General features: G+C 45.8%; 1 protein-coding gene across 2 annotated transcripts in view; it reads left to right on the forward strand.

Annotated features, from left to right (window-relative positions):
* SLC44A3 (solute carrier family 44 member 3) overlaps positions 1-22138 on the forward strand; it is a 76418-nt gene that overhangs the window by 31944 nt on the left and 22336 nt on the right. The window contains exons 10-12 of one of the 2 annotated variants that reach the window (XM_008053065.2): positions 4839-5004; positions 12887-13043; positions 16632-16718. In XM_008053065.2, the coding sequence (XP_008051256.1) occupies positions 4839-5004; positions 12887-13043; positions 16632-16718 (410 nt within the window). The remainder of the gene's footprint in view (positions 1-4838; positions 5005-12886; positions 13044-16631; positions 16719-22138) is intronic. The other variant, XM_008053068.2, reaches the window with a different exon arrangement.

The raw sequence follows: 22138 nt of genomic DNA on the forward strand, positions 1-22138 counted from the left end.
GGTCTCGACCCCGCAGGCTCAGGCAATCCACTCACCTCAGCCTCCCAAAGGCGCGGGATTCCAGGCTGAGCCACCGAGCCCGGCTGTCTCCAGATCTCTTTAAGAGAATATACTCCCCGAGGAGGAAACATTCATGCATTCACTCAACAAATATTTGCTGACATTTACTGTGTCAGGCCCCGTTAAAGATGCTGGAGATACAACTTTTCTTCCACTTTGGAAGGTGGAGGGAGACAGGCATTAAATAAAATAAATAAGTGAATTTTATAGTACTTCAACAGTTGATGGATAGACTGGAGAAAAATAAAGCAGAAAAGAGGAGTAGGAAGTTCATACGGGTGGGATGCAACTCTAGGTGGTGAGGGGGGCCTGGTTGAGAAGGTGAAGCTGAGCAGACGGGAGGCAGTGAGTGCAGGGGTGCCAGGCCGCCCACACCAGGGCGCACGTCTGGGCAGAAGATTGACAAGAGCCCGGGCTTCTGTGACGCAGCAAGGAGGCCACTGAGACACAGTGGAATGGGTGAGGGAGAGCCTGATTTGAGGGGGGCCACTCAGAGAGGACCCAGGTCAGATCGTGGAGCCTTGCTGGCTTTTGGCCTCTAATCTGAGATGGGAAGTCTTCACAGGGTTTTAAGCAGAATAGAAACTTTACCTGACTTACATTTTAATAGCAGTGATCAGGGAGAAGAGGGTGGTGGCTCGGAATGGGTCACGATGGTGGAAGCAGCATCGCCCGCTGGGTTTGTGTCTGCCTTGAAGTTAGAGCTGGCAGGATTATCTGGGGATCCAAAAGAGAGAGGGGCTGAGGATGAGTGAGGGCTTTGCCTGAGCAGCTGGAGGATGAGATGCCATAAGCTGAGATGGGGCAGGAACTTGGGTGGCGTGTTCAGGGCAGAGCGGAAAGGGACGTTTGTGCATTCTAACTGCCATGTCTTAGACAGCCAGGTGGAGATGTGGAGTTGGCAGTTAGCTGTCAGAGTCAGCAGCTGAGGGGAGGTCCCAGCTAGAGATTTACATTTGGGAATTTGGGAGTACATTAATAGTAGTTGGAACCATGAGATTAGAATGAATATAGGTAGAGAAAAAGTTCAAGAACTGTGCCTTGAGACACTCCAACATCAAGATGTCCTGAGATAAGGGGAAACCAGCGAAGAAGACTGAAAGGGAGTGGCCATCGGGCAGGAGAGTGTGGAACGCAAGAGTGCAGGTGGAGGGTTTCCTGGAGGTGAGAATGGCCCAAGGTGGCCAATGCTGTGGTATCTCAGGGCAGAGCTGGGGACTGACCTGGGGTTCAGCAGCCTTGGTGTGAGGCAAAGAAGGGACTGGAGCAGGTTAAGAGAAAGTGAGAAGAGAAGAGCCGGAAAGAAAGTGTGTTCAGTCTTGAGGAATTGCTTTCATAGGCAGAAAGCAGAGAGATGGAAAGAGGCTGGCAGAGCGAGTCCCAAGGCGAGTATGGTTGAAGATGGGAGATGGTTAAGGAGCAGTTAGCAGAGAGTGGCATTCTGACGGGATGGGGGGAGGTGGATTGCTGAAGAGCTGTCTTCAGGTAAATGACAAAGGGTGGGATCTGGTGGTGTGTGGGCCCCAGATCACAGACAGCTTACCGTGTTAGGAAGGGGGCTCAGATTACAGGCACATGTTGGTTGCAGGCAGGTGGGGTGGGGTTAGGCGCTAGCAAAGGTTTTCTGATGATTTCAGATCTTAAGAAATAGGAAGTAGGGTCAGTGACTGAGACAAGGGTGGGAAAGAAACTCAGGGAGGCTAAAGGAGAAATTGTATAATCAGTTGCCTGAGAGAAGAGAAAATGCAGAGAATAATAAGGGAAGGTGTGAACTCCCAATAGTCACCTGGGTATCTCCTTTGGATTTTTTTTTTTCTTTTGCCTCTTTTATTTTTCTCTTTAATAACTTATATCTAGCTTGATGCCAGCATGCAGTAGGTGCTCAGTGAATATTTAATTTCAGAATTGAAATAATGTTTACCCATTCTCATTCATAGCTAATCCTGTATGGCACTCACTTTAGCAAGCTTACGTTGCACTTAATATCCTAAGAGCCTTACCCATGTATTTAGATTGACTCATCACAGCTACATGTGATGGCACAGGATGAGATCACGAGTATGAGAAGTATTACTATCCTCCGATTACAGGTGATAAAACAGACTGTTAAAAATCCATTGGTCAGCCACGAGGGGCCACTGCAGAGATGTGACTCTCAGTCTGTGACCTTCCGGTCCAGGCCTGTAGTCACTCTCCCACGTGTCACGTTTGCTCTCTCCATCTTGACCTAGAGGAAACAGTGACCCAGGTTGCTTGTCACGCCTGCCAGAGCTGACCCTGGAACCATGTCTCCTCCCAGTTCACCATCATCCCTGAGATGCATCCATCTTGGCTCTGTTCATAGTTCCTGTTAGCACTGTTAGCTACTACCCAAGGTAGGAGCGGTAGTGCAACAGAGCTGCTGTCATGTGACGAGGGCATCTTGCCCATGCTGACACAGCCGTCCAGGAGAGGGCAGTCATGTGCTTGGCAGTGCTGCTGCCCTGCCCACAGCTCTGTAACCACAGTCTCAGTTGTGTCCAACTTCTGTTTCCAGGCTTTCGCTCTGGAGCCAGAGTGCCTGACTCTGAGAAGGTTTGCTTCAAACAGTGGTTCTCAAGCAGCCCCCCAGGTGGCATGAAAGACATTTTGGGTTGTCATGACTTGCTGTGGGGAGGATCCTCCTGACAGCCAGCATGGCGAGATGAGCCGTGCTGCTCAACATCCTGCAACGCACAGGACCATGATCCCCCCACCCCCACCCAACAAAGAGATACCTGGTCCAAAATGTCAGCTGGTACTCGAGAGGGCAAGTAACCCTGCCCTAAAGGAAAGTCTACACACAGCTGGCAGACCTGAAGCCCAGGAGCACACAGAAGATAGCTCCGATAAGGATGTTCAGAAATGACAGTGACTAGTCAAGGATACCTCTCAGGTTCTGCTTCCTTGGGGAATGCTAAAGGCTTTAGGGTCTAAGCGATCTTGACTTACCACTTTAGCTGCTTTACTTGCTGACAGCTACCACCAGTGTGCTGACCTGGGAGGTGTGTGGATGTGTCCTTGACAGCTCAAGGTGGCCAGGAGGAGAGACTGTTCCCCTTCATATTCAGGGACTATGCACTGACCTTCATCAAAGAAATCATTCCTCCTGTGTTCTGTGGAAACATTCTCCACCCAAACCATCTATGGTGCTGTGAACCTTTTCTGCAAAACCGTCGCCTGTCCCTGATACATGTGGGCTTTGTAGGAGGAGCGTTGTCCCTGTTCTCCAGCCCAGAGCAGTTCTGATGTTCCGGAGAACGGTTCTCAAGGTCCACCAACCATATCTACCCAAATGTGCATTCCAGTTGGGAGAGGCCACCTTTGGAATGGGGAATGTTTTCTGAAACGCTCATTTTGGAAAAGCAGAGGCAGATATCCATGCCTTCACTGAAAAAGGATGACCTCCAAGCCTACATGAGCCCGGCCTTAATAAAATGCCGGGCTCTGTAAAGCAAGCTACTTTGCTATTCCTTATACTTCTGCTGCTAACTATTTCTAGCACTTGTGTTCAGCAGAACCTCAAGCGGGAGGAATCGAGACCTGCCTCGGTCTGTGCAGTCAGTTTTGCTCTCTACCATGGTTCTCTTCTTTCCCTTGCACAGACCCTATCGTGAGTGTCTAAAGACACAGGAACCACGAACCTAAAGTCAGTTTATAGCTATCACAAGAACTAAGAGACTATCTTTAAATGCTATTCAAGTTTTAGGTTTCACCAAACCCCAAAGTGCCATCTTCTTCTGTAGTTGATTTAAAATCCATGGTGGGAAGACATCTGGAAATCAAATGAGCTACAGAGCTGGGATTTGGACTCGTGATGTCTGTTGAACTAGTTCAAGGCTTCCTTAGAGGCAGGAGAAGAAAGCAGGGCATAGCCACGTGAGCATCAGAACCATTAGGGCTGCCTCACTGGCCTCGGCTGAGTGTAGTACTATAGTCCTGAAATTTAAGAATAGGAATAACTCTCACTTATGGGGTGATATTTCTGGGACCAGGTGCTATACCAAGCACTCTCCAGGTAATCTTTCTCCATGCTCAAATTACCACCAGGAAACAGGCACTCCAGATAAAGATTCCAAAACTTCAAGATGCCAAATAACTTGTCCCAGGCCACCCATGGAGGGGCAAAGCTGGCATTTGAACCTTGGGAGGTTAACACAGAGACCCAGAAGATATTTTGAATTGTGCTAGAAGAGATTTTTCTGTCTTAGAATGAAATCTGAACTGTATCCCTTTGAGAAAACAAAGACCTTTGTCTCTTTTATAAAGTCTAAATTTCTGACGAAGTAGGTGCTGTAACATGGTCCTAATAGCTTTGTGTAGCTTCATCCATGTAACAAGTTTGGTTTGTATCACAAAGTCTTGTGGTAGAAAAACTATGAATTTTAGAGTTCAATGTGTTTGGGCTTATAATTTCCTTCCACTATTTATGAGCAGTGAGACTTTACAAAAATTGCTTGACTCTTCCAAACACCTGTTTCATTCCCAAGTGGGATGAGTATTACAGTATATACCAAGTGTGTTGGAAATTGCCTGCAGTCGACACTGTGATTATCATTGTTGATATCATTTAGAAATTAACTGTGTGTTCTCGATTTTTATTTTTTGCTATGAAGGTTTTAAAATTATGGTGGGTGCTTCAGACTTTGGCACCTGTTTCACACGATGCTGAGGCCCAGCATAAAGAAGCGTAGCCTGTTGAACCATCACCCGTGCTTAGAGAACATTAGTGTGATGGCTGTTTATGTTTTAAACTTCAGGGACTGCCCAAGTGATGGAAGGTGGCCAAGTGGAATACAAACCTCTTTCAGGCATTCGGTATATGTGGTGGTACCATTTAATTGGCCTCATATGGACTAGTGAATTCATCCTTGCATGTCAGCAAATGACCATAGCTGGGGCAGTGGTTACTTGTTATTTCAACAGGTAGGTCCAGTGTTTTTCTCCTGTTGATTTGTCTGTGTGGTTTGTCTGTGTGCTTCATGTTGTGAATCTCAAAAGATATTTGGGAGTTTGACCTGACCCTTTAAAAGGAGTTGGCAAGCATAAAAGACTAAGCTAAAAATGAGCTGAATGCTCATTTGGTAGTGAGAGGAAATGTGACATCTTAAATCTGTCACATTTCTGAGCTCTTTTGCTTTTTGCTAGAAAATTTAGAAAGAAGCCAAACAAGGAAGTGATTATATTGCTTAGAATTGAAAGATTAAGATGAAGGGTTGAATTTCTTTGTAAATATCCACTCTTATTGGCTTCAGACTGAAAAAATTACTGGTCTATTTTGTTTTTCTGAGTTGGAGTCTCACACTGTCACCCAGGCTGGAGTGCAGTGGCACGCTCACAGCCACCCAGCAGCAATTTGCTGGGCTCCGGCGATCCTATCACCTCAGCCTTCCAAGTAGCAGGAACTACAGGTACGTGCTACCACACCCGGCTAATTTTTGATTTATTGTAGAGACGAGGTCTGGCCAGGTTGCCCAGGCTGGTCTCGAACCCTCAGGCTCAGGCAATCCACTCATCTCAGTCTCCCAAGGTGCTGGGATTACAGGCTGAGCCACTGAGCCTGACCTGGTCTATTTTGAATAAACTTGAGTAAATTCTGTGAGCCTCACTTTGTCCCATATAAAATCAGAAGAATGTTTGCTTGGAAAAAAATTTGAATCCTAAAGGAATTGTATGTAACTATAAAATATAATTTCGATCCATATAGTTAAGTACCTGTGAATTAATCACTTGCTTCCATGTTTGTATCCATTGCCTCATGAAAATAATTGAGGTCATATCCACCTCAAACCTCTCACCTCCTTTACAGATGTGACTCTCCATGGGGCCATGAGAAGACTGCAGGGCAGAGGAGCACAGCCTGGACAATGACAAGGTTGGACTTAGAGCAGGAAGTTCACTCTCAGTAGGGCTGGTCCTCCTCTAATCTCAGACCAAATGACAGACAAATGTGCGCTTTGGTGGGGTAAGACCGCCCACCGGGGTGACTCATGCCCCTGAGCAGTTACCTCCTGACTCTAAGGAGCACTGTGGGTTTTAATGTCGTGGTGATGCTTGCAACCTGTCATGAGAGACTACAGGGCTCACAGGGGCTGTTGCCCTTGGCACTGAGGGCCTCCAGGTAGCCGGAGGTGGGCGGGGCGTGTTGCGCCTCCTGTGTAGGGAAGCACGGAATAGTCTAGCCAGAGAGGCCAGCAGGTAGCCCTGGTCTGACAGAGAGATTCTGTGGTATTTCTAACAAAGACAAAGCATTTTCGACAAGCACTTGTGATATGGACTTCCAGTGAAGCCCATGCATTTATCTCCCAATCTCTCCTCTCCCTCCACCCCTACCCCGAATCATGAAAGAATGGAAAAGGCACGAACACACAAGGACAGTAAAAAACAGAGAGGCAATGACAGTGTCAACCAAAGGCAAGAGCTGAGGAGAGGGCAGATGGGCAATGACCTGAGCACCCGGGGAGAGCTGAGGAAGCCCCCTGTGCGTGTTGGCAGGCGAGGGGGTGCAACCATGAAGCAGGCTGCATGGAGCTGCAGAACCCCCAGAGGTTCCTGAATCCAAGTATGAGATCTTTCCGAAGGCAAGCCGGACATCTTCCTAAGGAACAGGTGGACCCCAGACCCCTCCTCCACACCCACTGAGGATGAGGCACTTGGTTCTCTGAAGAGAGAAACCAGAAAGGGTCTGGACTTGGGGCATCTGGCACAGCTGAGGCTGGGTGAGGCTCCGTGCAGAAAGCAGGGGCATAAGTGAAAGCCTGGACACCCCTCACACATGCAACACCCCACATCCCATAGTACAGCTCCAGAAAGTTGGCAGCCAGGTTGATACCACCTAGCAGGAGGGCAGAGGAGTCTTCTCTGGATAAACTGTCTAATCCACGTGAAGGTCTGCAGTTAGTGCCGTATGGGCCCGCCAGGGAAGTGGATTCCCTGACTTCTGACAAAACTGTGATGCTCAGCAGCAACAGACAGTGTCCCTCTCCACAGCCTCACTCTTAGATTTGAGCTGTTCACCAGTGATTAGTAAACATGGGGAAAAAAACCCTCGAAAGAAGAGCAAGAGCAAGAGGAACAAAACAACAAAAGGAATTAGAAAAGACAGAGGCAATGTGGACTACAAAGGAAAACTATAAAACAAACCATAATATCATCAAACAGAACAAGGAAAAATTGCTGAGATCCCCCCAAAATAAAAAGGCATAGTGAGAGATCAATTAGGAAGGACTAATTAAAAATGACTGCAAGCCGGGCTCGGTGGCTCAGCCTGTGATCACATGCTTTGGGAAGCTGAGGTGAGTGGATTGCCTGAGCCCGCGGGTTTGAGACCCGCCTGGGCAACTTGACAAGACTACATCTCTACAATAAATCAAAAAATTAGCCGGACAGGGTAGCGCGTGCCTGTAGTTCCCGCTACTTGGAAGGCTGAGGCGGAAGGATCGCCAGAGCCCAGCAGGTTGAGGCTGCGGTGGCTGGGAGCGGCCACTGCACTCCCGTCTGGGTGACAGAGTGAGACTCCAACTCAAAAAAATAAAAATTAAAAAATTAAAAAATGATGACTGCAAAAGTGAAAATGTTCTACTGAAGGCTCAAAATATAAAGTTGAAGAACTCAGAAGACAGAACAGAAAGATAAAGATTGCACAACAGGATAGGAAGGATAAGGAACCAGAGGATGAATTTGGGAGACGCAACATCTGACTAATATGGATTCCAGAAATAGAAAATAAGAAAAAAGAAAATTCCCCAGGGCTGGAGGACATGAGTAAAGAGAAGATCCCGGAAGCTTCTCGAGGGAAAACAGGAGCACAGGCAAAGTCTCGAAAACGAGAAACTCTGGAGCAAGGCAATGAAGATTCCAATGAAAGATGAGCCTGGAATTCTATACCTATTCCTACTACCAGTCAGGGAGAAAGAAGAATAAAGGCATGCTCACACATGCCAGTCACAGAGGAATCCCCTCCTCTCATGCTTTCTAGGAAGGATGTTCCCCAAGAAACTCAAGAGGAAACCAGAGAGGAAAACAGGAACTTGAGAGAACCCAGGCTCCAGTACAGAAGAGAAGGAAGTTCCCAGGATAGCCATGCAGCATTGAAAATATCCTGTCCCCGGCAGAACAAGAGGACAGTGGGTCCATGTGTGAGGTCTCCGAGAAAAGAAAATGGAGCGGAGAGAATACAGGTGTGCCTGAACACATTAAGAAAAGATTCTCACTTTGGTGAAGCATCCGGTGATGCCCACAGAAATCAGGCAAATAAAAAGGGTGAAACAGGGCCAGGCTCGGTGGCTCAGCCTGTAATCCCGCGCCTTTGGGAGGCCGTGGTGAGTGAATTGCCTGAGCCCACGGGTTCAAGACCCACCTGGGCAACTTCATCTCTACAATAAATCAAAAAATTAGCTGGGCATGGTGGCACATGCATGCCTGTAGTTCCGGCTACTTGGAAGGCTGAGGCGGAAGGATCACCGGAGCCCAGCAGGTCGAGGCTGCGGTGGCCAGGAGAGGCCACTGCACTCCAGTCTGGGCAACAGAGTGAGACTCCAACTCAAAAAAAAAAAAGGCGAAACAATTAACTTCAGAAAAAAACAAAAGCTGTGTGGGAAAAGAAATAGAATTAGAATATGCCCCTTGAATCAGTTGTGAACATTATTCATATACTCAGCACATATTTATGTACTAATAGCATAAACACTAAACATTAGCTTAAAACTGTAGTTTCACTATATCAGGAAGAAGGGAGGATAGGAAAGCCAGTGAGGGAGGGAGTTAGGCTGTGTAAGAAAATAAAACCAAGTCTTCCATAGTAGAGAAGTCAGAAGACAATATCTGATGCTGGAAAATCAAGAACTAGCAGTAAGAACACGTCATTTTTAAGTGTGGAGGTGAGTTCCAGAATAAACAACTAACATATTATCTCTAGAGAGATAATTTAGAGTGGCGAAGGAAACTGCTGTCTCTATTAAGACTAGCAGTACTATTTGACTTTTGGACATACTTTGCATATTACCTTGATTTTCAAATAAATTAATTTGAAATACAATATGTGATTTATTTTCAGCCTGACTTTTTCACGTATGAAAGATCTCTGCCATCTTTTTGATACAATGTCTAATTTTGAAACTTTTTTCCTTATCTCAAAGTTTTTTCCTTATCTCAAAGTTCGTAATTCTTTTTGCCATGTTCTGGCCTGCACTCAGGATGAGGACTAAATGTAGCCAGGGTGCATTTATTTTTGTCATTATTTAAGCATCAGAAGGACTGAAGAGTTTATACAAAGACCATCAAGTACAGGGTGTCGGCAGTCTGTAAAATTTACCTTTTACAACCATTTGCCTGAAGAGGATTAACTGAGCACCGTAAAGATGCTACTTGGGGTGTGACAGGAAGGAGCTCGGACTGCTCAACTTGGAGACGGGATACTTGAGGCATGACTCCGTCATCATTTTTCAATATACAAAAGTTGGTTTCCAGCCGTTCTGAATCTGCTGAGGAAGAGGAGGAAATTAATTCATAGCAGAGTCTAAGGAATTTCTAAGGTAGAGACAGATTCCCTATCCTAGCAAGAGTCATTCAGGCCTACTGAAGAATTCTGTTGTTTGTTTGTTCATTGAGTTGGAATGGGAGTGCAATGGCATGTTCACGGCCACCACAGCCTTGACCTGCTGAACTCAGGCACTCTTTCCCCCTCAGCCTTTCAAGTAGCTGGAACTACAGGCATGTGTCACCACACCTAGCTAATTTTTTGATTTATTGTGGAGATGAGGTCTTGCCAAGTTGCCCAGACTGGCCTTGAACCCCTGGGCTCAGGCGATCCTCTTGCCTCTGCCTCCCAAAGAGCTGGGATTATAAATGCAAATCAATGTGTTTTTTTACCGGCCTGTTTTTTTACTGAAGACAATTTCCATTTTCTGTAAAATTGGAAAAAGTAGCATACAGCTTTCTCAGCTCTTCCTGCAGTGATTTTGCTGAAGAAATCTCAGGAAGGGATATGGACTTTGCAACGATCACATGGTTTTCCTTCAGGACCAGCTTTATGTTGGAGTCCACCCATCCTGTGCAGCCACATTTTGTTCAGGAGCCTCAGTACAAAACAAGGCAGCTCTAACCTGAGCTAAAACCTGGCTATATGCGCCATGTGGTCTGATGGAACTAGTAGTTGCACAACAGCACTTTGCACCATGACTCAGAGATGCGAGAGGCTTTGGTTGGATGGACCATTAAGCCCTTTGCCCCATGACCTGGATTGATGCAGTGATCTGGGGACCTGGCTTCATTGTTCTGAGGGCCAGGCATCTTTGGCACTCAAGGCAGCCACAAGTTTAACAGAAGGGGGAAGCTGAACTTCGTGGGGTACTTCCTGGAGTCACCTTACCTCTAACACTTCCCGTGTCTTCCTTACTGCCACCACCCACAAAATTGGGGTAGATGTGGCCTAGTTGGAGGGTGCTCAAGGCACAGTTCTTTTGGTCAGGTGTGGTGGCTCAACATTTGAGAGGCCAGGGCTAGGGGATTGCTTGAGGCCAGGAGTTCAAGACCAGCCTGGGCAGCATAGTGAGATCCCACAAGAGAGGGAGGGGGAGAAAGAGAGGGAGGGAGAAGGAGAGGGAGAGAGAGAGAGAAGAAAGAAGGGAGGGAGGGAGGGAGAGCAAAGAAAGAAAAGTGACTACTGCCTAGAGACAGACAAGTGACTAGGTCCCCTGTCCTCCCCAGCCTCCTAATACACTTATCACTGAGCTACCCAATACACCCAATGCTGCAATGCCATTCCTTAGGGTAAGCCTTAAAATATGGTAAATCGACTGGGCGTGATGGCTCAGCCCATAATCCCAGCACTTTGGGAGGCTGAGGTGAGAGGATTGCCTGAGCCCCGGGTTTGAGACCAGCCGGGCAACTTGGTGAGACCTCATCTGGGCATGTGCCTGTGGTTCCAGCTACTTGGAAGACTGAGGCGGAAGGTTCACCTGAGCCCAGCAAGTTGAGGCTGCGGTGGCCGTGAGTGTGCCACTGCACTCCAGCCTGGGCAACAAGAGTGAGACTCCAACTCAAAAAAAGTATATATGGTAAGTCCAGAGGTAAGTGTTACATTAGGCCTCTCTGAGTGTCATCAGATCCTCTTCCTGAGGGCAAGTTTAGCTGGTTATGAGGGAGATGGAGCTGAGGGCACCAGCTGCATGTATAGCAGGGGAGTTGGAAGGGTGTTGTTACCTTTGAATATGGAAGAGTGCCTGAGAGAAGGCCTCAGAGACACGCCCCTTAGCCTTTATTCTGTGAGACTTTGTAGTTCTAAGGGCAGGTATTGGGTGACTTCTGGCTTGGTGAGCTGGCTCATGTTGAAAGCGCCTTCTTCTTTAGTTCCCTCTCCCGTCATGTGACTGCCCAGCGTCTGGACAGTCTGCCTCTCTTTCCCGCCAAGCCTCAGGCCATAACCAGGATGTGTTATGGACCAGGGGAGTCAAGGCGGTACAGACACCACATCACAGCAAAACCTCCTCAGAAAGCTGGCGCCTCACGCCAGACTTCAATGCTGAGGAACCAACCGCGGCCCCGTGCACCGTGGCTGTGAATCATGTGCTTCCCTGCTAGATGGAAAGCAGGTGTTGTCCTCCTCTGCACCACCCCTTCTTGAGCACCATAGTAAGTTCTAAGGCACATAAATCTCCTCTGTGGAAAAGTAAACATTCTTCTCTAGAAAAAAGAGGAAAAGGGAAAAAAATGTGTCAGATTTTCCTGGCCTACATTACTCTTCTAGTTTATCAAATCAAAATGTGTTCCTCCCAGCAATCGCTTCCCTGGTTTGTCCTATTTTAAGTGACATGGGCTGAAACCCATATAGCCTCGCTGTGGGACAGCTTGGTTGTGGGTCTTCAGCCCCCAGTACTACGTTCATGTTCTCTTGTTCTTCTGGATGATTTCAGTAATGGCAAACGGGGCCACTGCCAGCTCTTGAAACATTCTGGCTTCACTCCTTCCTCCCTCAAAATGCGGCTGTTGTCAAAACCTTGATTTGTATTGAGTTATTAGCAAGCAGAGCAAGTTGTGGAGTCATCCATTACAAATAAACCAGGCTTCACTGGGAATCGGGAAAATTGCCTCTCAGAAAGGCCTCATTTCCCAGAACCAGCTTGAGTGGGAAATCAGGGGGTTGCACACCCTCCCGGCTGCGTCTGCCCTCCCCCTTTGCTTGATCTTTCAGGTTTGGGGTAGGGTGGAGGCTGTGCCCATTCTGTTCTTTTTCACTCTTTTTTCCTGCCTGTGAAACTGACTTGTACACATTCTTGGGAGCTGCGTCATGACAAGTCCCGTAAATGATTCACGCTGAAGTGACCTTTAAAGAGCAGAGTAGGAATCAGCAGGATTTTGGGAGCCAAGCACCAGACCTCTGTCTCTGCCCTCCAAGGGGCACTCTGGGTTCCCTCTGGCCGCTGATCCTGGTCATGTGACTTGGTGATGATTTTAATTACTAAGCTAACACTGGCAGTATTTATGTGTGCTCCTGTGTCATTGAAGCCTAGGAGACCACATTGATGGAAGGGGCAAGCGTAAGAAGGAAAACTGGTTTATTTGAACTCATTCGTATTTTTTAAAATGTTTTTCTGTCCTATATTTGTCCGTAGTATGGAGTGCCACCAAAAGAAATTGAATCAGTCCAGGAACTGGTAACCTCAGCTACTGAGGAGTATGAAAAAGTTGCCAAATGATGATTGTATCACTGCTTTAGGAGTTGTTAGTACCGTGGGTGATTTAAACCAGAGAGACTTTTTTGTTGCCTTTTAAGTAGTTTTTAAAGTGCTGTCTTTTTCACTATTCCCAGAAATAAAGATGGCCCTCCTGATCATCCAGTCCTTTCATCTCTCTCCATACTTTTCTGCTGCCATCAAGGAACAGTCGCGAAAGGGTCATTTTTAATCACCATGGTGAGAGTCCCAAGAGTCATTCTCTCATATGTTTCCAGCACTCTGAAAGAGAAGGTAAGGCAACGTTCCGATACGGGGTATGCCAGGGCTTGGGTTGCAGAAGAGTTAATTACTGGAAAAGTACAGCGGGTTCCAGGACAGGAATGTGACCTGTGACTGGCCATTCAGAGGGCTCCCTGTTCCTCAGATCCCAGCCCCCACTCGCCCCTCCAGCCCCCCCCCGTTTTGTTTATAGTCCTGTTTTCTGGACTTTCTCCAATGGGATGGAGGTGGAGTGGAGAGGGAGGGGTAGTCCTGAATTAGCTAGGTTTCTTCTCATCTAAATAATGAAAAATGGGCTGAATTATTATTATTATTATTATTATTATTATTATTATTATTATTATTTAAATCAGAGTGTCACTCTTTTGCCCAGACTGGAGTGGGGTGAAATCTTTAGGTGAAATTTAAACAAGTTTTTGTAGACGTTTATTATGCTGTTTTAGAAGAGAATTTAATATTTGTTTCTGTTTTAATGCTGAAAGATTCCCTGCCTTTTGTGTTTCTTCAAGGCTGTCCTGGGAAGCTACTGGTGTATGAGTAGGAAGAGAGGAAGAAAAGGAGAGAGTTTGAATGAGTGTGTGAGAGTGTGTGTGTGTGTATGTGTGTGTGAGTGAGAAAGAAAGAGAGAGAGAGAGAGAGAGAAGCCATCAGGCTGACCTCTCCATCTCTGTCTAAGGACAGAGGACTATGGGGCTTTTGTGCCTGGGGGTTTTCTCCTCCCTGGTTTTTATTTCCATGCGCATTTGGTTATGAATGACAGTGGAAACCAGAACACCAGGAACACAGCTGTTCTCATGGTATTTCTGGCCTGCCCAGCAAGGACTTTGCCAGCTCTTCTGTTCTCACACAATGTTAATCTCTCTCTCTCGTCACCACCTCAGGGGCGGTGACTTGGTCAGAGTTTCACAAACTTACCTGATTCCAACCTTTTGGTGTGGTTGTGTGTCCTTAGGAAATTGAAGAAATTTTACACATGGGTTTATATTATATTTTAGAACTATTTTTGTTTGCTCTTTTGTTTTCTTTCATTCTTAATTTTTTATTTTAAAGCTATGGGTACAGTTCAGGGTTAGGTATACAAATGTTCATTATGCAGGTACCCTTGTTGATGAGGTTGTTTGCTCTTTTAAACAGGAACCTAGATTGTTGATATTTTAAATCTATAGTCAAGATTTAAGGTTAGTGTTAGGTTAAAAATCTTGGTGGGACCTCCGAAAATGTTAGGTTAAAATATATCCCTGTGGGGCCTCCGAAATGTTAGTTCAGGCCCACCAGGGTGGGGTTGTGCGATCCAGTGTCGCATGAAAAACGCAAAGAATTGCACAGCAGTTAGATTAGAAAATATAGTTTATTTAGAAAGTAAATTAGAGAGAAAGAAAACTCATCTCTCCAAGGTAGGGGAAAGGCCAAAGCCAGGGAACATGGCAACCATAGCTCAAGGAGCCACATGGTCAGGCCAGAGCTTAGCAAAGCAATGGTGAATAGAGAGGGAGAAGGAGGGAGGGAGGGAGAGAACGAAAACAAGAGGGAGAGACCGAGAGAGCGAGGAGATTCGCCTCTCCAAGGCAGGAGTGGAGGCCAAGGCCAAGAAACATGGCCATACCAGAGTTTAGCAAAGCAATGGCCAGAAAATAAATTAGAGAGAGGAGAGAGAGAAGATTCACCCCGCCGCAAGGTAGGGCAGGGCTAAAGCTAAGAAAACATGGTGACCACAGCTAAAAGAGCACATGGCCAGACCATAGCTTAGCAGAGCAATGGCTACTGGCTGCTGGAAGTCGAATCCTTTTAAACTTTCCCTTTGACTGGGGGGAGGTCATCAAGGTGATTGGGTGGTGGTCTGCTCCACATTATCATGGAGGGCAGGTATGCACAGGTACTGACATCAGGTGATGGACGGCAGGCAGATGGGTGGGTTAGTCACGTGATTGCAGCCATGGTGATGGGGTCTGTCTGGGTCAGGAAGGTCTTGAAGCTCTGATTAGGTTAACTTGTTTACAAAACAAGCTGGGGAGGGGGTTATAAAGCAATTATCAGTAGCTACCTCTGAGAAACCTGTTCTGTCCTTGGCTAGTGGATTAGCGGGTAAATTAAAATGAACTACTAGAAAAATATGACAAAGCTAAGCAATGTTAAAATGACTGCTCATTGATTTTATTGACTCCGTGTCATGTCCTTGCAGTTAGTATATCAGTTAGGAACAATTACATGTCACATAAAATCATCTGGCTTCATTATCTTGAAATGCATGCTAAGCAGCTGCCCCGAGCATAAAATATTGAATTTCTGTTAATATTTTGCCGGGCTACATTTTGGTGACTTGAAGAGGCATTTCCACATTCAGGGCAAATCTAGCTACTTCTGGCTCCTGCATTTTGAAATCAATCCTTCAATCTTAGGAAACTTGGAGAAGGAGTTCTTCAAAAATAAAACAGCTTTTCATTTTAAATGTATTTGTGATTGTGTATGTGTACATTAGTAAGGCAGTCATAAATTAGCAGCAGGGAGTTTGCTATCCCTTCTACAGTTCGGCATCTTAAACTCTTCAGGAAAACAGCCTTCCAAAAATCTAAGAGAAGTCAGTGGAAGACCCAAGGTCTCTCTGACTGAGATCTAAAAGGTTATTTATTACTCCCTAGATCTTATAAGGACCAAGGGCCAGACTTCCTTTTAGTGATGTCACTGTTGGGAAAATGTGTCCTTTCTTAGGTTAAAAAAATTGTCTTCCTTAGCAGGCTTACTGTCCAGAGCTGTGTCTACAGTTTAAACATTTCACACAGCCACTGTGTGATCTTTCCTAGGTTAAATAGGCCTATTCACCACCACAACCAGGCTGAAAAGGATCCATATCAAGTTTCATCCAATTGAATTAACACTGGGACAAGAAAATGTCCATATAAGGCTAAGTTATTCCTGGGATCCTCATAGTAGGCTATTTCAGGATTGTTTTCAGGGTTTTTTTTTTCACTCTGGAGAGTGGGTAGGATATAGTCAATCACCCCACCCCCAAGCAATTCACTAAGTTATTCCTCTTGAGTTATGCACAAATTCAAGTTATATTTCAAAGGACAAATTTCCTCCTTGAACTTTAACCCTGAAAGTCTTATTCAAGATTTATTTCCCCCAGAGTTAAACTTGACTCTTTATTTATGTGGGGACATAACTAGTATCTAAAATATATTATTATTATTTTGTCTTTGGGATGTAAATTTTTCATGAATATAAACTCTGGCTTGAAAAAAGCAAAGTGTCCCATTTAAGACATGTGGGGCAGATGAAGAAGGAAAAGAGGTTCTTTCTACTAGGACCAGAAGTCCTCCTTTCCTCTCCCCTTCTGTATGGATTAGCCACCTTCTGCTGAGGTGAACAGCAGCCGTAACAGGTAAGCCCACAAGAGAGGAACTTAACTCATCAGTAATGAGAAGAATAAGAATTAGTAATAGCTGCGTGCACAAAAAGAAGAACTTCTCCCATACCACATAAGATTGCTCCTATTTCCCCAGGTGCAAAAGTAGAAACAAAGCGTTTCCTCTGAAACTGGCTTCTCACCCTGTTTCCTGTGTTGTTTTTGACTCTGTTCCTTTGGTCGCATCCTGAGTCCAGCAGCGCAGTGCATTGTCGAGGTGCGTGTTCAAATGCTGCTACTGCTGTTTCTGGTGTCTTGACACATACCTGTGCCAGCTTAACCAGGTACGTTTCCTACCACGTGCCCCAGGAATACACAGGATGGTCAGAGGTAGGGTTCCATCTCTTAGGTCAGAGTTTGGCAAATTCTTCTGTAAGAGGTCAAATCGTGTAAACATTTTAGGCTCTTCAGACCGGTCTCTGTCACAACCACCAGACTCTGCCATCATGGCAGGAAGGCCACCATGGGCAAAATGTAAATGAATGGGTATAGCTGCATTCCAAAAAGCTTTTATTTATTATGCTGAAATTTGAATTTTATATTGTTTTCACATGTCAAGAAATATTCTTCTTTTGAATTTTTTCCAAACATTTTTAAATTGTAAAAACTCTTTTTAACTCTGACCAGAGGAAAGCAGGTGGTGTGATGGAGCTGGCCCTGAGGGGCTATAGTTTGCAGCTCCCAACCCTGGAATCTCAGGCCGTTAAAGTCATGCTTCAAATATTGGAGGAACTGTATTTCTTTTTTCAGAAATAAAAAGGGGTGGGAGTCTCTCGAAACCCTAGCATAATGAGTATGTCTTTACTAGGAGCTAATTTTTAGTGTCTTCTCCAAGAAGTATTTTCTTGAGCTAGGAAAATAATTACCTGTCTAATTTTTATATATTTTAGCAGACTTTCCTTTTCAAGCTATAAATATTCCTTTAGAATTATAAAAATTATATCCTGCAAATGTTTATATTTCTGATTTTTTTCCTCTCCTGAGTCTTTCAAATTTTTAGAAATTTGAATATGTTTTATTTTTCTGAAGAGCATTTAGGCAATTTAATATCCCTTAGTCAAATTTACACGAAGCAGTATTTTTCTAACTTATCAGACTGTTTTATAATTTAAATGTTCAGAGAAATATCATTTAAAAAATTACTTCTTATGATTGTCTCCTTTCTAATAAATGTACCATTAGAAGTCAAGGGACAGCCGGGCTCGGTGGCTCAGCCTGTAATCCCGCGCCTTTGGGAGGCTGAGGTGAGTGGATTGCCTGAGCCTGCGGGTTTGAGACCCTCCTGGGCAACTTGGCAAGACCTCATCTCTACAATAAATCAAAAAATTAGCCGGGCGTGGTAGCGCGTGCCTATCGTTCCAGCTACTCGGAAGGCTGAGGCGAAAGGATCGCCGGACCCCTGCAGGTCGAGGCTGCGGTGGCCGGGAGCCTCCGGCCACTGCACTCCAGTCTGGGTGACAGAGTGAGACTCCAACTAAAGAAAAAGAAAAAAAAAGTCAAGGGACTAGCTGGGCGCCGTGGCTCATGCCTGTAATCCCAGCACTTGGGAGGTGGAGGCAAGAGGATTGTCTGAGCTCACAGGTTCGAGACCAGCCTGGGCAACTTGGTAAGACTTTGTTTCTATAATAAATAAAAAAATTAGCCAGATGTGATGACACACTCCTATTATTCCAGCTACTTGGAAGGCTGAAGTTGAAGGATCACCTGAGCCCAGCAGGTCGAGGCTACAGTGGCCGTGAGCATGCCACTGCACTCCTACCTGGGCCGACAGAGTGAAATTCCAACTCAAAAAAAATAAAAATGAAAAGACACTGAGCATGGATGGTCTACTTAGTCCCTTTTCTTCTTCTTTTTTTTTTTTGAGTTGGACTCTCACTCTGTCGCCCAGACTGGAGTGCAGTGACACACTCATGGCCACTGCAGCCTCGACCTGCTGGGGCTCAGGTGATCCTTCCACTTCAGCCTTCCAAGTAACTGGAACTACAGGCATGCACCACAATGCGTGGCTAATTTTTTAATTTATTGTAGAGACAAGGTCTCACCAAGTTGCCCAGGCTGGTCTTGAACCCATGGGCTCATGCAGTCCTCTTACCTCGGCCTCCCAAAGTGCCGGGATTATAGGCGTGAGTCACTGTACCCAGCCTACAATGTCTTATAAGAGGTGTTTAGAATGCCTTTCATTATTCAGGGAAAAGTATAGCCTTCTATTTTTAGAGCTATTTTCTTTTTCTTGAGACTCTTGAAGTACATTTTAGCATGTACTTAGTTTTCATCTGGATTGCTGTAAGCCAGCATGTACATATAAAACAATAAGATGCTCTGACACCTTTCAGAATGCTGGGTCATATAGCAAGGCAAGCTAAGCCCTGTGAATACTCTTGTCATGATGTAAGATGTCATTTTGCTCTCTTTTTAGAGCTATGTGCGTGTATCCAGACTCCTTAAACATTTTGAGATGCATTACTTTATTAACTATGACAAAATATATATGTGTGAAAAATCAAGGCTAAGAAACGCACAGACTAGAAAGACAATGGCAGTGAATGGGACCATTGAGATACAAATATGTTGGCCATTGGGTCCTAGGGGACTCTGGGTTGGCCTCCCATCCCTTCTCACTGTGCTGTGGACATTCAGGTTCTTTCTGCACCTCTTTCACTCCTGGTTTTCATCCTGCCCCATGGAGACGTGGAGGTCCCCGTGGCTGCTGTGGGATCCCACTTCAGGAGGAAAGGGAAGTAGGTGAGGAGGAGGAAGACTGGCCTAGCTTCACACACCCCTGCCCCGCCCTGCTTTCCAGCCAGCTCTGCTTTGTGTGGTTTAGGACTGGGAGTCCACCAAAGGTTTCATCTGAAGACAGCACTCTGCTGCTAGAACACATGTGGAAACGACCAGCCCATCTCATTTTCACATTTGTTTTTTCTGCTCTGTTATCCTGAGAGCCGTACTTTTCTGCCTTCTGAAATTTCACCACTCTCATATTAACTCAGGACCTTTTCCTTTGGGGTTCAAAACGTTTCCAAGATCATAAGTGATGTTCATAGTAACCACACAATAATTACCATCGTAGAGGAGGTGAATCCTTAGAACAGACAGACATGCACAATGGGAGTAATTATTCCTGATTCACAGAAAGGCTCACCTAGCCTTGATCTGGCCCCAACAGTGAATCAGTGGTGCAAACAGCAACCAGTCTTTCAGATTCTGATTATGGAGTCTGTGCACTAGGCCAAGGCTAAACCAGCTGTCATGGCGCTTTTACCTTAACCCCACAAAACTGGACAGTGCCAGCTGCCACGGGCACTGCTCAGAGGCCTAAGCCTCAGGAGACCGAGAAGGAAGAGGAGGAAGAAGGAAAAGGAAAGAGAATGACTGATGTGAATATTAATGGGGAGGGAAGGATCACTTCTAGCCAAAATCAACTTCTGGGAAACGGAGTGAAATAAAGATTTTCAAGAATAAAGATGATGGTTGTGCGTGGTGACCAGAGCTGTGTCCGCCTCACTGGTCAGTGAACAAAGGAGAGTGAGAAGAGGAACTTGGACTGGCCCTTTGAGAGAGTTCCTGGCACTGAAATGAGTTACTAGGGGAAATACTGGCATCTCCGTCTTTGGAAATAATATTTAAAAGGGCCAAGGCCTATTTTATTTTCCTTGTTTTGTGGAATAGGAGCTGGGAAATGCTAGGAGAGAATGAGACCCGTTTGTTGCCATTGAAACCCAGATGCTCCTTTCAGCTGACCATCAGGGAGCGGGTTGTGTCTTACTGTTGCTTTTTTAAAACCTAGTCTGGCTCACTAAGTCCTGGGAAGGTGGCAGGTGGCAGTGCTGCATTTTGTAGACACCCCCCCCCCCGGCCTAAGGCTGTGCACGTTCACTCACGGTGTTGGGAATAAAGACCTCAGTCTTGTCGTGTCTCCCTGTATCATAAATACCAAAGGTGTGTAGAACTAAAAATACTACCTGTGTTCACCTCATCCATGCATGCATTTATTTATTGCATACAACGTATATAAACCATTTGAACCTGACTTACATGGGGTGAGGACCCTGCAATGCAGAGTCTAAGTAGCATACAGGGCACCAGCCAGGCCTTCAAGGAGCTGGAGAGCTGGTTTGCGCAGGGACAGTAAGAGGCATATGCGTGAGACGTTTGTGTAACAGTAGAGAAAAGCGCAGGGTTGGGTGCTGGAATGGGGGAAGTTCAAAAAGGGGATCTTGGTAATGGGGAGGGCATCTGACTTGGTAGTTCAGGGACTTTTACAGAAGAGGTGGCCTGAGTGTAGAGCACCGGGAGATCACTCGCCAATAACAACAACACGAGCTGTGGCTTATTGCACTAAACTGCGTTGCTGGTTGTGAACTAAGCATTTTCCTTGCATTATGTCAGTTGTTAGTCTTCGATTTGTGCCTCAGTTTACAGACAAGGAAACAGAGGCTTGGGAAAAGCATGTAGTTTGTGGCAGAGCTAGGACTGAACATGAGTCTGTTTTGCCCTTAGGATCCAAGCCCTTAACCACTGCCGTTTTTAAATAGCCAGGGGACTCACGACTACCACCATCTGGGCTGTTCTCTTCAGCACTTTCAAAGCCAGGTTCCAGACACACTGGCCTGCAGGCAGAGCAAGTCTTGTTTGAGGCAGGTATTTGTGGAGGAGGATAGGAAGGTGAAGGGGCACTGAAGGCCACACACGGTCAACCATGCAGCTACAGATCCAGGAAAGGCTGGTCAGGATGATCTGGCCTTGTCTTCCCTCCTCAGCCAAGTCAGTGGTCAAAGCTCCTGTGAGTCTTGGCTGACTGTTCTCAGAGACTTTCAGGCAGGGAGACCCTGTCCCTCCTCCTCCTTCCCATCGTGTTTCAGAAACCTGGCTGAGAAATCCCCTGTAGGACCAGGTGGCTACCACGCAGCAAGGATGGCATATCTCTTACTGTCTCTTACGGTGTCCGCACACAGTTCTTCTTGGAAATAGCTCCCTAAGTGTATGTCTCTTGTTCACTGCAGACACACTGTTCTAGCTCTGATGTTGGTTTTAGATCAGTGTTCCTCTAAGTGTGAAACCCACTGATGAGTCTCAGGACTCTTCCAGATGGTTCCATGCTGAAATGAGCACTCTAAAAAATTCTTTTTTTCAGTGTATATAGGCAAATAGCAGAAGTTCATGGATTTTCACTTTTGCATACAACAAAGGGCAAATTACCAATCAGTAAAATAGGACAAGTGTTATTGACACTTCTAAAATGTGTTCTTTATGAACCCAAATTTGTTTTCTACTTAGTCAGTTTCCTGGGGACTCAAATTCATTATCTGTGAAGACATCTAGCTGTGAGGCAGTGTGTGGCAGCCCTGCAAAGTCTATATATGTACCATGTGGAGAGTTGGGATTTGCAGATTAGGGAGAGTTGGGATTTGCCACTCTGTGTTGCCTTGAGTTGACTGTGCTGTTCAGTTGCATCCAGTCTTGGCTTAATTCACACTTCATTTCTGTGGATGACTTGGTTCTTGCTTAATTCGTTGTTTTTTAAAATTGTTTTTAGCATTGCATTCCTGTCCAGTCTTTTCCCAGCAGAAGTGGGAATGGGTATGTATGGTGAGCTATGGACTGGTATCACAGAGCCTAAGAAGCCCCATTTCTCTGTAGAGGACTCTTAAGGCAGGGACCCTCCCTTCATTGCATAACTAGGGTGAGTCCCTTCACCTTACTG

This window comes from Carlito syrichta, unplaced genomic scaffold (genome assembly GCF_000164805.1).
Source record: "Carlito syrichta isolate Samal-C Ts95f unplaced genomic scaffold, Tarsius_syrichta-2.0.1 Scaffold287811, whole genome shotgun sequence".
Lineage (NCBI taxonomy): Eukaryota > Metazoa > Chordata > Mammalia > Primates > Tarsiidae > Carlito > Carlito syrichta.